Source organism: Aquarana catesbeiana, linkage group LG13, assembly GCF_042186555.1.
Source record: "Aquarana catesbeiana isolate 2022-GZ linkage group LG13, ASM4218655v1, whole genome shotgun sequence".
Taxonomy (NCBI): domain Eukaryota; kingdom Metazoa; phylum Chordata; class Amphibia; order Anura; family Ranidae; genus Aquarana; species Aquarana catesbeiana.
The window spans coordinates 11,744,455-11,761,525 of record NC_133336.1 but is presented as its reverse complement, the minus strand read 5'-3'; the positions used below and the strand labels follow the sequence as shown (position 1 = coordinate 11,761,525).

The following is a 17,071-nucleotide window of genomic DNA, read 5'->3' as shown; positions in this document are numbered from 1 at the left end:
GAGGTATCGCTGAGAACGTCGGAGTGAGGGTAATGATTTTAGCTCCAGACCTCCCTGTGTAACTCTAAACTGATAACCTGTAAAGGCTTTTAAAGCGTCACTTATAGGGATTTTTAGGTTCCGTAGTTTGGCGCCGTTCCATGGGCATACGCAATTTTAAATAGTGACTTGTTGGGTTTCTATTTACTCAGCGTAACATATTTTATATTTAAACAGAAAAATGGGTATTCTATAATATTTGTATGCAAAAACAAATTCATTGTAAAGTTTTCTAAGAAAAAATAAATAAATTGGGTTTGAAAAACCGCTGTGCAAATATAGTGCGACATAAAAAATTGCAACATCCACCATTTTTATTCTCTAGGGCAGTGATGGTGAACCTTGGCACCCCAGATGTTTTGGAACTACATTTCCCATGATGCTCATGCACTCTGCAGTGTAGTTGAGCATCATGGGAAATGTAGTTCCAAAACATCTGGGGTGCCGAGGTTCTCCATCACTGCTCTAGGGTCTCTGCTAAAAAAATGTTTGGGGGTTCTGAGTAATTTTCTAGCAAAAAAAAAAAATACAGATTTTTTCCACATTGGCGAGAAATGTCAGAATTTGGTCTGGGTGGGAACTGGTTAAGTCAGCAGCTACAGTTTTTGTAGCTGCTGACTTTTAATTTTCATGCAGGGGACTAAAGAACAACTTTAAATTTTTCATTTTCTTTATATTAGTGATCTAATTTTTTTTTTTTTTTATGCAGAGACTGTGAGGACCTGTACTGGCACAGCAATATTATTGTGCATCGCATTGAACCGTACAAAGTGAAGTCTCTGACGGGCCGGGTGTATGAGCTGCAGGGGCATCTAGACAAGGCCTGCATGTTGCAAGCTGGTAGGTTAGTCTCAGGCCTGGGTTCACACTGATGCGTTGCGAATTTAGCGCGATTTTGACCTGATTGCGTTGCGAATCTTCTTTGCGGATTCATTACATGTTTGTTGCGAATTTACTGCGATTCTACTGAAATGAGTTGTCATTTTGGGAGGTGACTGCGATTTCTGTCTGGCCAGTGGAACCCAAACTTCCTGTTCTCTTCCTGGTTTTTGTGGAGAGTGTGGAGGAGGAGCTGGAGGTGACGAATTCGCACATATGTGAACCATCAACACGATTCAAGAACGATTTACATTGATGTCTATGGAGACTAAATTCGCAACGCAGTAAACTCGCACAAGACCCTTCTTTTTTTTTTTTTTTATTGCATTCGTAGAGGAATCACAACGCATGTATGTGAACAACCGTCATTGAAAACAATGACTTTAGGGATGACATGCAAATTTTATAGCGTTTTTGACGCATCGCATTCGTTATGAACTCGCATCAGTATGAACCAGGCCTCACAATCAAAGTTATTGAACCCCCTGTGATATCAGAGACCTTCATATGCTGTTTATCTTTTCAGGTTGTCCATCCTGGCTGGTAGGAAAGTTTAAACACGGTTTTCCCGACAACTGGAAAAGCTACGTCAACTCCTTCCTAAAAAGGTTACTTTACAAATTTGTGTAGATGCTTTGGAAGTTTTACCTCTTGACAAAATGGCAACACACATGTGCGGCACCCAGGAAGTGGGCTTTACACCTGGGTGGCACATATATGTGTGTGTTTTGTGCTAGGTGCGCGTTGAACGGCGCATTCCTAGCACAGAGACCCGGCTCTCACCAACCAATCGGGACCCTGGACGCCCAGTTCCTGGTCACCAGATCATTGTGGTAGCCTCTAATTGGCTATCAAAGTGATCAGTCACTGTGCAGCCCACCCATGTGTTTTTTTCTTTCTCCCCTGCAAGGAGAGAGAGCGAGAGATACAAGGTAGCTTTCTCCCCTGTAAGCAGAGAGAGCAAGAGATACAATGTGTCGTTCTCCCCTGCAAGGAGAGAGAGCGAGAGATACAATGTGTCGTTCTCCCCTGCAAGGAGAGAGAGCGAGAGATACAATGTGTCGTTCTCCCCTGCAAGGAGAGAGAGCGAGAGATACATTGTGTCTTTCTCCCCTGCAAGGAGAGAGAGCGAGAGATACAATGTGTCGTTCTCCCCTGCAAGGAGAGAGAGCGAGAGATACAATGTGTCTTTCTCCCCTGTAAGGAGAGAGAGCGAGAGATACAATGTGTCTTTCTCCCCTGTAAGGAGAGAGAGCGAGAGATACAATGTGTCTTTCTCCCCTGTAAGGAGAGAGAGCGAGAGATACAATGTGTCTTTCTCCCCTGTAAGGAGAGAGAGCGAGAGATACAATGTGTCTTTCTCCCCTGTAAGGAGAGAGAGCGAGAGATACAATGTGTCTTTCTCCCCTGCAAGGAGAGAGAGCGAGAGATACAATGTGTCTTTCTCCCCTGTAAGGAGAGAGAGCGAGAGATACAATGTGTCTTTCTCCCCTGTAAGGAGAGAGAGCGAGAGATACAATGTGTCTTTCTCCCCTGTAAGGAGAGAGAGCGAGAGATACAATGTGTCTTTCTCCCCTGCAAGGAGAGAGAGCGAGAGATACATTGTGTCTTTCTCCCCTGCAAGGAGAGAGAGCGAGAGATACATTGTGTCTTTCTCCCCTGTAAGGAGAGAGAGCGAGAGATACAATGTGTCTTTCTCCCCTGTAAGGAGAGAGAGCGAGAGATACAATGTGTCTTTCTCCCCTGTAAGGAGAGAGAGCGAGAGATACAATGTGTCTTTCTCCCCTGCAAGGAGAGAGAGCGAGAGATACAATGTGTCTTTCTCCCCTGTAAGGAGAGAGAGCGAGAGATACAATGTGTCTTTCTCTCCTTGCAGGGGAGAAATATGTAAACAAAAAAGTGTTTAAAAAAAAGAGAAAAGGCTAGATCAAGATTTCATTTGGGTGTTGGCATCAAAGGTCAAGATCAGTATATTTTAGGTAGGATTTTGAAAAAAAAAAAAAGGCATTCTTGTAACCACTTCAATACCGGGCACTTTCACCCCCCTTCCTGCAAAGACAAATTTTCAGCTTTCAGCATCTGTGCAAGAACTCACTCAGATATCTGTCAAATCGCCCCCCTCCACCCGAAGTCAGACTGTATTGCTGGTTTGAAATTGTGCATGTGGTGTGAACCGGCCCTTAAAGGATAAGTTCACTTTTTTTTTTTTTTTATTCTAAATTCCTGCCCCCCCTATGTACCAATATAACATTTAATGTACTTTTTTTTTTGCAAAAATATCAACGCTTTCCATTAATTCTACATACATTTACTTGTCCTCATCCATGTTTCCAGATGTATTCATTTGTAATTTTTTACTTCCTGATCAGACTAGAGGTCATGACACAGGAAGGAGATGACCAGCTGACCCCATTAGCACACACCCCCTGCATCATCCACCCTCCCACTTACTGCCCATCTCCAGCTGCACGTCTTTTAAATGAAATGCAATCGGTGATCATCCTTCTCACTATATACACAGTATACAATCAGATTGCATAGTGTATGGCCATCTTTATACAAGTACATAGGAGGGAATGGACAAACACTCAGCTGTCAAGCCCTGATCACATCTCTGCATAGCGGGAACTCGCAATCCCACATGAAAATTTTTTTTTGTTTTTGGTTTTTTTTTTTTGGGGGGGGGGGGGGGGGGGGTGTTTTGGAGCATTTACTCATCACACATAGGACAGCCCAACCCACCTGAATGTGTCACCCAACACACAGCAATCGCCCCAAAGAAGCTTCAGAACTTTTTTTTGTACAATCTCCTTTTAGATCTGCCATCAACTATGTAGTGTAAGGGCCTGCCTAATAGGATACAGAGTGATTGACTACATAGGTGTTTCCTCCTATTATATAAATTTGGTAAATCTAAAGGAGATTGTACAATCAGATTGTATAGTGTATGGCCATCTTTATACACCTAAAATTACTAGTTGCGCTTTCAGTGCCATTAATTAACGGCGCACCAAACACAGAAACAAACACACATTTTGCCATGAGAAAAAACGAGGGGCAAATGCTGCAAAACGCACCGTAAACAACACACAACCCACAAAACGCCAAAATGTCTCATTAAACACATGTAACCAACGGGCTGCCCTATGCGTGTCACAGGAAAAAACGAGACACAAAACGTTCGCCCTAGATGTGAATGGGGCCTGAAAGTGAAACTGGTGCCATAACACAAGAACAATGAGGCTCACATCTGTGCGTTTCCTTGCATCTCAGAAATGCGCTGCAGTAAAAACGCACAAAGCTCCGCTCTAAAAAAAAAAGTTCTGAAGCTTCTTTGGGGCGATTGCTGTGTGTAGGGCGGCCCATTCAGGTGGGTGGGCTGTCCTATGTGTGATGAGGGAAAATGCTCAAACCCCCCCCCCCCCACGTAAAAAAACCCCCAAAAAAACGCATGTGGGAATGCGAATTCCTGCTATGCAGAGATGTGAACGGGGCTTGACAGCTGAGTGTTTCTGTCCTCTCCATCATATATACTTGTATAAACATGGCCATACACTATGCAATCTGATTGTATATTTGGTGAGAAGGGTGTTTACTGATTGCATTTAAAATGGGAGTGGGAGGGTGGATGATGCAGGGAGGTGTGTGCTAATGAGGTCAGCTGGTCATCTCCTTCCTGTGTCATGTCTTACAGTCTGACCAGGATGTAAGACATTACTGATGGATACGTCTGGAAACATGGATGAGGACAAGTAAATGTATGTAGAATTAATAGAGAGCGTTAATATTTTTGCAAAAAAAAAAAGTACATGAATGCTATATTTCTACATAGGGGGAGCTGGAATTTAGAAAAAAAAGTGAACAAAGGTAAAACTTTAACCACTTCCATAACGTAGGACATCAAATGACGTCCTGGATTTGAAGTGGAGATATCGGAATGATACCTGCAGCTAAGGCATCATTCAGATATCTTTTTTTTCTGCTGGTGATTCCCTGCAATGTAAAAACAATCATAGTGTTTGATTGTTTGTTTTTCACAAGCGGCGGGAGGGGAGTCGCCCCGCTGCCCTCAAGTGCTTCTACCGGCTCGCCTGTGCAATCGGCAAGCCGGAGAATGAATCGGTCGGCGATGGCCGTTTACCATAGAGCTGACTGAGGACCAGATGGTTCCTGGCCATCTCTATGACCTTCGGAGGCCGGGTGCAACGTTATGATGTCAACTTCCGGCACCGGCAGATGTAAACACTGGGAAATTGAGATCGTGGTTTTTTTTTTTTTGTTTTTTTTTTAATTATTATTATTTATTTATTTATTTTTATCTCCAGCCTAGAGGAGAGATGTGGGGACTTATAGACCCCAGATCTTGCTGTAAATAGGACCTGTCATGCCCTATTCCAAGAGATGTTTACATTGTAATAGGAATAAAAGTGATAAAAAAAAAAATTAAAAGCGGAAAGTGTAAAAAAAAATAAACAATTAAAAAAAAATGAAAGCGTCCCCTCGTGCTCGCACACAGAAGCGAACGCATACATAAGTCCCATCCACATACGTACACGACGTTCAAACCACACACGTGAGGTATCGCTGCCAATGTTAGAGTGAGAGCAATAATTCTAGCACTAGACCTCCTCTGTATCTCTAAACTGGTAACCTATAAAAATGTTTCAAGTGTCCCCTATGGAGATTTTTAAGTACCGAAGTTTGGCGCCATTCCATGAGTGTGCGCAATTTTAAAGCGTGACATGTATGGAAGTGATTAATTTAAAAAAATGTGTTGAAAGTGAAAATAGAGAGATTTGTGTCTAAAGCATCTTTTTTTTCTCTTGGCTCTTGTCGTGTGCAGCGATCAGGTGATTGTATGGTGTATATTGTATGTAATAATTCTTTTTATTGATTTTAGTGCTGTAACACCCAACCAGCCCGAGGATCCTCCAAGCAAAGATAATGTAACAAAGAATGTGAAAAAGGCAACTTCTGCTTCCTGTACAAATACAAAGAGCAAACAGCCCAGCAATTCTATCAAGAGGACAAATAAGATTTCAAGTAGAGAATTGAAACTCCTCGGAAAGGAGGATCCTGAACACCCAGAGCATCGATCCGAAGACAGACCATCACGTGGTAGTAAGTGCTTCATGAGTGATTGGTAATTAAAGGAGTATTGGTGTTACTAGACCCACAACACAACAAGTAGAATCTGTATATGCCATAAAGGATACTTGTTATACTCACTGTGGAACTTAAGGGGTTAATCTTCTGCGTTGTGTAAAAAAGGCTCTTTCATCCAGTCTTCTCTGATCCTCCCCTTTTTCCACTGTCCCTAACCCATCTCCTGATAGTACAGAGCCTTGGGGGCACTCTGAACATGCTCATTTTGGTGTGTATTGCTAGAGAGGTGTGTGTTTTTTTTTTTTTTTTTTTTCGTTTTTTTTCCTTTTGGGAGGGTGCATGTGATCAGCACAGGGCCAATCAGCACTGTCCAGACAGAGGGTCAGGGGTCCTGCAGTCCTTATAGGTCAGTCGGAGGAGAATGAAAACTCCTCCTACAAGCTTTAACCAGACACTGATAGAAGTCACTAGACTGCTATATACTGCTGAGGAGAAAAGTTTATATTTACTAAACTAATTGCATTTCCATGTTCTGTGTACTGTGGGAGACCAGATGTAGTGAATGCAGAGTCCTGGGGAGACCAGATATAGTGAATGCAGGGTCCTGGGGAGACCAGATGTAGTGAATGCAGAGTCCTGGGGAGACCAGATGTAGTGAATGCAGAGTCCTGGGGAGACCAGATGTAGTGAATGCAGAGTCCTGGGGAGACCAGATGTAGTGAATGCAGAGTCCTGGGGAGAGCAGATATAGTGAATGCAGAGTCCCGGGGAGACCAGATATAGTGAATGCAGGGTCCTGGGGGGACCAGATATAGTGAATGCAGAGTCCTGGGGGGACCAGATGTAGTGAATGCAGAGTCCTGGGGAGAGCAGATATAGTGAATGCAGAGTCCCGGGGAGACCAGATGTAGTGAATGCAGAGTCCTGGGGAGACCAGATGTAGTGAATGCAGAGTCCTGGGGAGACCAGATGTAGTGAATGCAGAGTCCTGGGGAGACCAGATGTAGTGAATGCAGAGTCCTGGGGAGACCAGATGTAGTGAATGCAGAGTCCTGGGGAGACCAGATGTAGTGAATGCAGAGTCCTGGGGAGAGCAGATATAGTGAATGCAGAGTCCCGGGGAGACCAGATATAGTGAATGCAGGGTCCCGGGGGGACCAGATATAGTGAATGCAGAGTCCTGGGGGGACCAGATGTAGTGAATGCAGAGTCCTGGGGAGAGCAGATATAGTGAATGCAGAGTCCCGGGGAGACCAGATGTAGTGAATGCAGAGTCCCGGGGAGACCAGATGTAGTGAATGCAGAGTCCCGGGGAGACCAGATGTAGTGAATGCAGAGTCCCGGGGAGACCAGATGTAGTGAATGCAGAGTCCCGGGGAGACCAGATGTAGTGAATGCAGAGTCCCGGGGAGACCAGATGTAGTGAATGCAGAGTCCCGGGGAGACCAGATGTAGTGAATGCAGAGTCCCGGGGAGACCAGATGTAGTGAATGCAGAGTCCCGGGGAGACCAGATGTAGTGAATGCAGAGTCCCGGGGAGACCAGATGTAGTGAATGCAGAGTCCCGGGGAGACCAGATGTAGTGAATGCAGAGTCCCGGGGAGACCAGATGTAGTGAATGCAGAGTCCCGGGGAGACCAGATGTAGTGAATGCAGAGTCCCGGGGAGACCAGATGTAGTGAATGCAGAGTCCCGGGGAGACCAGATGTAGTGAATGCAGAGTCCTGGGGAGACCAGATGTAGTGAATGCAGAGTCCTGGGGAGACCAGATGTAGTGAATGCAGAGTCCTGGGGAGACCAGATGTAGTGAATGCAGAGTCCTGGGGAGACCAGATGTAGTGAATGCAGAGTCCTGGGGAGACCAGATGTAGTGAATGCAGAGTCCTGGGGAGACCAGATGTAGTGAATGCAGAGTCCTGGGGAGACCAGATGTAGTGAATGCAGAGTCCTGGGGAGACCAGATGTAGTGAATGCAGAGTCCTGGGGAGACCAGATGTAGTGAATGCAGAGTCCTGGGGAGACCAGATGTAGTGAATGCAGAGTCCTGGGGAGACCAGATGTAGTGAATGCAGAGTCCTGGGGAGACCAGATGTAGTGAATGCAGAGTCCTGGGGAGACCAGATGTAGTGAATGCAGAGTCCTGGGGAGACCAGATGTAGTGAATGCAGAGTCCTGGGGAGACCAGATGTAGTGAATGCAGAGTCCTGGGGAGACCAGATGTAGTGAATGCAGAGTCCTGGGGAGACCAGATGTAGTGAATGCAGAGTCCTGGGGAGACCAGATGTAGTGAATGCAGAGTCCTGGGGAGACCAGATGTAGTGAATGCAGAGTCCTGGGGAGACCAGATGTAGTGAATGCAGAGTCCTGGGGAGACCAGATGTAGTGAATGCAGAGTCCTGGGGAGACCAGATGTAGTGAATGCAGAGTCCTGGGGAGACCAGATGTAGTGAATGCAGAGTCCTGGGGAGACCAGATGTAGTGAATGCAGAGTCCTGGGGAGACCAGATGTAGTGAATGCAGAGTCCTGGGGAGACCAGATGTAGTGAATGCAGAGTCCTGGGGAGACCAGATGTAGTGAATGCAGAGTCCTGGGGAGACCAGATGTAGTGAATGCAGAGTCCTGGGGAGACCAGATGTAGTGAATGCAGAGTCCTGGGGAGACCAGATGTAGTGAATGCAGAGTCCTGGGGAGACCAGATGTAGTGAATGCAGAGTCCTGGGGAGACCAGATGTAGTGAATGCAGAGTCCTGGGGAGACCAGATGTAGTGAATGCAGAGTCCTGGGGAGACCAGATGTAGTGAATGCAGAGTCCTGGGGAGACCAGATGTAGTGAATGCAGAGTCCTGGGGAGACCAGATGTAGTGAATGCAGAGTCCTGGGGAGACCAGATGTAGTGAATGCAGAGTCCTGGGGAGACCAGATGTAGTGAATGCAGAGTCCTGGGGAGACCAGATGTAGTGAATGCAGAGTCCTGGGGAGACCAGATGTAGTGAATGCAGAGTCCTGGGGAGACCAGATGTAGTGAATGCAGAGTCCTGGGGAGACCAGATGTAGTGAATGCAGAGTCCTGGGGAGACCAGATGTAGTGAATGCAGAGTCCTGGGGAGACCAGATGTAGTGAATGCAGAGTCCTGGGGAGACCAGATGTAGTGAATGCAGAGTCCTGGGGAGACCAGATGTAGTGAATGCAGAGTCCTGGGGAGACCAGATGTAGTGAATGCAGAGTCCTGGGGAGACCAGATGTAGTGAATGCAGAGTCCTGGGGAGACCAGATGTAGTGAATGCAGAGTCCTGGGGAGACCAGATGTAGTGAATGCAGAGTCCTGGGGAGACCAGATGTAGTGAATGCAGAGTCCTGGGGAGACCAGATGTAGTGAATGCAGAGTCCTGGGGAGACCAGATGTAGTGAATGCAGAGTCCTGGGGAGACCAGATGTAGTGAATGCAGAGTCCTGGGGAGACCAGATGTAGTGAATGCAGAGTCCTGGGGAGACCAGATGTAGTGAATGCAGAGTCCTGGGGAGACCAGATGTAGTGAATGCAGAGTCCTGGGGAGACCAGATGTAGTGAATGCAGAGTCCTGGGGAGACCAGATGTAGTGAATGCAGAGTCCTGGGGAGACCAGATGTAGTGAATGCAGAGTCCTGGGGAGACCAGATGTAGTGAATGCAGAGTCCTGGGGAGACCAGATGTAGTGAATGCAGAGTCCTGGGGAGACCAGATGTAGTGAATGCAGAGTCCTGGGGGACCAGATGTAGTGAATGCAGAGTCCCGGGGGGACCAGATGTAGTGAATGCAGAGTCCCGGGGAGACCAGATGTAGTGAATGCAGAGTCCCGGGGAGATCAGATGTAGTGAATGCAGAGTCCCGGGGAGATCAGATGTAGTGAATGCAGAGTCCCGGGGAGATCAGATGTAGTGAATGCAGAGTCCCGGGGAGATCAGATGTAGTGAATGCAGAGTCCCGGGGAGATCAGATGTAGTGAATGCAGAGTCCCGGGGAGATCAGATGTAGTGAATGCAGAGTCCCGGGGAGATCAGATGTAGTGAATGCAGAGTCCCGGGGAGATCAGATGTAGTGAATGCAGAGTCCCGGGGAGATCAGATGTAGTGAATGCAGAGTCCCGGGGAGACCAGATGTAGTGAATGCAGAGTCCCGGGTTTAGTAACACTTTAAGCAATTCCCGCCCAACGACGTCATATGGCGTCATCTAGTTTGAGTGGGGATATGTGAATTATGGGTGCAGCTACAGACATCATTCAGATTTCTTCTTTTAGAAGCCGATAAAAGCACTCCGCTAGCGACCAAAAAGCGCAGCTGGAACGACAGTAGCGCTTTACTGCTAATGGACCCGCCGTCCCCCCGGGGGGGAAAGCCGCCTAATTAAATGTTAAATACTGTGTCTCTAAGAAAAGTGTCTGCAGTAAGATTTCTATACAAAAAAGGTTTAACTCTTCTGTAATGTTTGACGTTTTTATAGGTCTTTCCAGCCAGTGTGGTATGACTCGCAGCGGGCGCCAGGTCAAGCCTATTCTGAAGTATTGGTGTGGAGAGAGAATATCGGTGGACTTCGGGTTGAACACGAAGATTATCAGACCAGACAGAGATACTCTGACAGATTCCATTGTGAGTATCTGATCTGTTTCAGTGGTGCATATGAGGGTACAGTAATGGTCCAACCATCAAAGAGGAAGGGCCTTAAACCTTGAACCCCCGAGGGTGCAAGGCTCCTGACAAGGAGGCGCTCTATATCTCAATATGGTTTACCTAGGCCAGGGGTGTCCAAACTTTTTTCAAAGAGGGCCAGATTTCATGAAGTGAACATGCGTGAGGGCCGACCATTTTGCCTGACTTTTAAAATTAAATGCAAATGAAATATTTTATGCAAAGTTTATTGCCAATGGAATACTATTCATGTCGTAACATTGATGACAATATATGATGATATATAATATATATATCTTCTCTTCTCAGGGTAACAATGAGCTCAGGCGTGTCATGTTTAAAAAAAAAATTATATATATCTCTTCTTTAGTCTCTGACCAATCCCCAAGCACCTCTTGGGGTAAAGGATGAGCTTGAGCGTTTATTATTTTTTTAAATAATAATCTTTTCTTTAGCCAGCCTAATCCACCAGTGCCTCTCACTGACTGAAAGGATGTGGCCCCCACTTGGAATTTACATATATATCCATCTGTGCCCCCCTAAGTATATCCATCTGTGCCCCCCAAGTATATCCATCTGTGCCCCCCCAAGTATATCCATCTGTGCCCCCCAAGTATATCCATCTGTGGCCCCCCCAAGTATATCCATCTGTGGCCCCCCCAAGTATATCCATCTGTGGCCCCCCCAAGTATATCCATCTGTGCCCCCCAAGTATATCCATCTGTGGCCCCCCCAAGTATATCCATCTGTGGCCCCCCCAAGTATATCCATCTGTGGCCCCCCCAAGTATATCCATCTGTGGCCCCCCCAAGTATATCCATCTGTGGCCCCCCCCAAGTATATCCATCTGTGGCCCCCAAGCTCGAAGATGTTATTTTTTTTGCTGTGAATATACCTATCTTCTTTAGCTGAACAAATCCCCGAGCGCCGTGCTCATTGTTAAAAGTCGATGTGCCCGAGCCTGCAAGGAAGAAAGCTGACAGCGCACAGCGCCACCGCCAATCACAGGCACTGTGACATTTCCCCGATCTGCGGACTGCAGATGCAGAGATCGGGAATAGTCACAGTGCTTGTGATTCGCCCTGCGCGCTGTCAGCTTCATAGCGGCTCGGGCACATTGACTTCTGAACACGCCCAGCCACACCCCCCCCCGGCTCATCAACAATTAGCCCAGCGCTCAGGGATTTGTTCAGCTAAAGAAGATATATTCACAGCAAATAAAACATAACACGCTCGAGCTTGGGGGGCCACAGATGGATGCATATGTAAATTCCAAGTGGGGGCCACATCAAACCGGAACGCGGGCCGCAAATGGCCCGCGGGCCGGACTTTGGACATGCCTGACCTAGGCCAATCTAAGTGAATCTCACTCCTTAGGGACCTGCCAATTCCCCAAGTCCTGGGGTTTGGGGGGGTTCCTTAAGAGGGACCCCTGCAGGTTGGGGGGGGGGGGTTCCCTAAGAGGGACCCCTGCAGGTTCAGGGGGTTAACTAAGAGTGACCCCTGGAGGGAGGGACCCTTGGGGGGAGGGGGGTTTCCCTAAGAGGAACCCCAGCAGGTTGGGCAGAGGTGTAAGGCCTGAAGGCTACATACAGCAGGTAAAATAAGTATTATGTCACCATTTTTCTTCATAAATACATTTCTAAAGGTGTTGCTGACAAGAAATTTTCACCACATGTCGGAAACAACCCATATGCAAATTATTTATTTATTAATTTTTTTTAGTGGTTTACTACCGCTTTAAGCCAGAGACAAGCTGGGAGCACCAGGCCAGAATCCATCCCGGGGGAGTATATATACTGGTTTTATAGCTGTATTCTGGTTATCTCTCTATCTGTCTTTTCGCAAAGACATTGCTGGCACTAGAAAGATCTGGCCAAGTATCCACATTCTGGTGTAATGAACGGCAGCTCAATAGCTGTGCCTGGCCAAATATACAATTCAAATACAGAGAAGGTCCACATTAGTTGCATGTTCAATTATCGGGACGTTTATTATTAAAAAATTGGAATGCCTCCCTTTTAGCGGTTATCATAAGCTGCCCTTCAAAGCTGAATGTCAAGTGTGACGGGAGGGCCCGTGGAACTCAGAATACATCTTATGTCTAAGGCACCCTGTGCCATCCTGGCACAGGGTGAGGGAGAAAATATATCTTGGACTACCTAAAATGGGACAGTAATATTTGTCCACAATATCTCCCAGGATAGATGTAGAGACTATTATTGGTTTGGTTGATTCGGAACTCAACCTGTTAATTGAGTGAGCTGATCACATTGGCCTCCAGGACTGGCTGGGAGACGAACTGTTGATGACTAGGCTGAGGAGGGGGGAGATTGTTGTTTGTATTGTGTATTGTAATTAGCTCCAGCTATTGTGTTTATACTACTGTGTGAAGCTCGGTGCCCACAAGTCTGTCATCTGGTCTGGGTAAATGTTTTTAGTAAATTAGCTCATGTTAATTAGGTTAGCTTTGAGTCAGCCTGCTGTATAAATGTGTGTGAGATCTCAAATAAAGAGTTAGTTCTGATGTACTCCAAGACTGGTGTTGTCTAGTTCTTGGGGGTTCCTATAGCCGGATCCATTGAACTTGTGTTCCAGAACTTAGGAAGTGGTATACTGACGGAAGCACTCAAGCGGAGTGTGGGACGTTCCGTGACATTTTTTTGTTACATTGGACCGGTGTAAAAGGATGAATGATCAATAACTGTGGGGATCCCTGTGAAAGGAGTATCATCGTATCATCGCAGTGTTCCCAATCCTGTGTTCCGCTGTATAGTAATCATGTGGGGAGGAGCTGGCTCAGCATGGGCATCATTTAGGCTACTTTCACACTGTAGCCGCGTTAGCGCTAAATCGCTGACCATTTTAGCGCTGCCCATTCATTCCAATAGGTAGGGGCGTTTTGGAAGCAATGTATACAGCACTCCCAAACCGCCCAAAAGATGCTGCTTGCAGGACTTTTTCTAACGTCCGGCAAGGGCACCGCCCCACTGTGAAGGCACTCGGGCTTTAACACACGGGAGGCAGTTTTCAGGCACTTTACAGGCGCTATTTCCAGTGCTAAAATGCCTGAAAACTGCCTCCAGTGTGAAAGGGGGTCTAAGAGAATGTTTTCTCTCAATCAATGCAAAGCATTCAATGATTGAATGAGGTGGGGAGGTGACATCACAAACTCTGCCTCCATCCAATCACACAACGTCTTGTATTGAATGAGTATAATGCAAGGCGTTCTCTAAATGGAACCCATGTCAAGAAGGGGACCCCCCCTGGGGGGTTACTTTTTTAAAGGCCATCCCTTTGGGATCCTGAAGACAGCATTGCTGTCGTAGTGGTGGGATCAGCCAGATATGGAACATACATAAAGTGTTAGTAAACCCAGGAGCCTGCACTCACTAGATCTGGTCTCCCACAGTACACAGAACATGGAAATATAGTTAATTTTGTAAATATAAACTGCTAAATACCTTTTCTCATCAGCAGTATATAACAGTCATGTGACTTCTATCGGTGTCTGCTTGTGGGAGGAGTTTTCATTCTCCCCTGATCCTGTCTGGACAGTGCTGATTGGCCCTGTGCTGATCACATGCACCCTCCCAAAATAAAAAAAACTAGCAATACACACCAAACTGAGCATGTGCAGCCTGACTCCTAATGCTCTGTCCTATGGAGAGATGGGTTGGAGTCTGTTTTAAAGAAGGGGGGATCTGTGCATACGCGATCACACGGCCTTTATACACAAAGCAGAGGAATAACCCCCTGAGGTTTCATAGTGAGTGTAACCAGCAATGCTTTACTGTATATACAGACTGATTTTACTGTTGTGGGTTTAGTAATACGTTAAATGTATCTATGCAAAAAATATTAAACTTTAACACATTTTACACAAGAAGTGATTTGACCAACTTGCCTAATATTTAAAGTGTATGTAAAGCCAGACCTTTAACCACTCGCCGACCGAGCTATAACTGAATGATCGCTACAGTGCGGTCAGCCAGTTCACATGACGTGCTACTGTGATTCTGCCCGCCCCGGCTCACTCTGTGATCGCTGTGCTCTTTGGTACACAGCTGATCACAGATTGGGGTAAAGGGCCAATCACAGCAGCCCTTTACCATGTGATCAGCTGTGTCCAATCACAATGTAAACACAAATCAGTTATCGGCATTCATTTCCTCTCACTGTCAGCGCAAAGAGAGGAGAGCCGGTAACCGGCTTGTGTGAAAGCAACATCTACGCTGATCAGGGCGCCGATTATCAGTGCAGCCCCAACAGCGCTGCCAATCGATGCCGATCAGTACTGCCTCATCAGTGCCCATCCGTGTAGCCCATTAGTGCCGTCCCAACAGCGCTGCCAATTAATGCCCATCAGTGCCTCCTATCAGTGCTGCCCCAACAGCACATCCAATCAATGCCCATCAGCGCCTCCTATCAGTGCAGCCTCATCAGTGCAGCCCCAACAGCACTGCCAATTGATGCCCATCAATGCCTCCCATCAGTGCAGCCTCATCAGTGCCCATCCTGTAGCCCATCGGTGCAGCCCCAACAGTCCTGCCAATGAATGCCCATCAGTACCTCCTATCATTGCAGCCTCATCAGTGCCCATCCGTGAAGAAGAAAAATGACCTGTTTGCTAAATTTTGTAACAAACTATAAATGTTATTGTTGGTGAGGTGTTTATCTAACCCCGGACAGCTAAGATCGGTACACATACTTTATCTGGAGCCGCTCCAGTCCGGTCTCCAGCAGCGGGAGCTCTGTTCAGGAGACAGCTGGCAACAGTTGGGAAGTGACGTCAATCATAGAGATACTATATGGGGCTCCTGTTGTCGGCTGCCTCTTCTGCACACAGAGGCCACCGCTGACATCTCAGCGTGGGATCGGACTCGGTCGGCTGCAGAAAAGGTTGAACCCCTCCAGGAGGTGCAAGGCTCCTGACAGGTAAGACCCTCTATATGGTTTACCTAGGTCAGTGATGGTGAACCTTGGCACCCCAGATGTTTTGGAACTACATTTCCCATGATGCTCATCTACACTGCAGAGTGCATAAGCATCATGGGAACTGTAGTTCCAAAACATCTGGGGTGCCAAGGTTCACCATCACTGACCTAGGCCAATTTAAGTGGATCTTACCTCCTGCCAAAGCCAATTCACTGAGTCTTTGGATGAGGTGGGGGAAGGGTGTGTGTTCCCTAAGAGAGACCCCCTTGTTCGCTTGTTGAGCATTTTACAGCTACAAGCAGAAAATCACCCGGGTGTGAACAGGGCCTTACACAGAAGTAGTATTACTCCACCTAGAGCAGCCTTACTCAACCTTTTCAACACAGAGGAACCCTGGAAGTAATTCTCCGGTCTTGGGGCACCCCTGCTAAAAATGAAAAATCTCCAACTCCTCATACATTAGTGTGATGGTCAATGAGAAGAATGATTCTTACACTTGTGGTTATTGGGAAGAATTACCCCCCTTACAGATGACTAAAAAGATCAATGGTGTCCTTGAGAACTTACCTGAGAGGCAGAAATTGACCATTGCTCAGGGATCCCCCAGCAACCTCTAGAGCAGGGGTCTCAAACTGGCGGCCCTCCAGCTGTTGCAAAACTACAAGTCCCTTGAGGCATTGCAAGGCTGACAGTTACAACCATGACTTCCACAGGCAGAGGCATGATGGGACTTGTAGTTTTGCAACAGCTGGAGGGCCACCAGTTTGAGACCCCTGCTCTAGAGGAACCCTGGTTGAGAAACCCCGACCTAGAGACTTGCAGGACATCTTTTTACTGTGGTGACATTTCTGGCTTCTTTATGATTTTTTTTTTTGCTAATTTTTAAGGATCGTGTGCGCGGCTCGTCTTCAGGGAGGAGCAATGGAAGGGGAAGCTCATCAAAGTCGTCATCTTCTAAAACAAAAATGCTGAATAAAGGAGGTAAATGCATTCATATTCCTAATAGGGACATGTGTGTGAGTCCTTATATTTATGTTTTTGTTGTACGTAAAGAAACATTAGCGATGACGATCATAAAAAGTGGAGGGTGAATATCCTGCAATATCCAGAGAATTGGCATGTCACGTGGAAGTAGGACAGCTGAATGTTAGAAGGATTTCACTGTACACTGCAGGGTGCCTACAGTATATCCTTTTTATTTTTGAGGCCTCCTTTTACTTGAGTGATTACCTGGATAAAATCGGTGGCTTCTTGCAGCTGGGATGACAGGTGTGACCAGCGATGGCCGCTCAGCCTGTACAGAGCAATGACAGGCCAAGAGGAGCCATCGCCGCTTGCTAACTGCATGTTTAGAGCTGCACGATTTAATCGCTAAGAATCGAGATCGCGATTCTTTTCCCCTCACGGTCTTAACAAAGCATTTTCCCGATTCTATGCAGAGGAC

General features: G+C 46.7%; 1 protein-coding gene across 2 annotated transcripts in view; it reads left to right on the top strand.

Annotated features, from left to right (window-relative positions):
- Nucleotides 1–17,071, top strand: part of LOC141117035 (uncharacterized) — a 96,412-nt gene that overhangs the window by 19,699 nt on the left and 59,642 nt on the right. For both annotated transcript variants that reach the window (XM_073609616.1, XM_073609615.1), the window contains 5 exons: nt 749–879; nt 1,445–1,526; nt 5,819–6,039; nt 10,505–10,650; nt 16,515–16,608. In XM_073609616.1, coding sequence (XP_073465717.1) covers nt 749–879; nt 1,445–1,526; nt 5,819–6,039; nt 10,505–10,650; nt 16,515–16,608 — 674 coding nt within the window. The remainder of the gene's footprint in view (nt 1–748; nt 880–1,444; nt 1,527–5,818; nt 6,040–10,504; nt 10,651–16,514; nt 16,609–17,071) is intronic.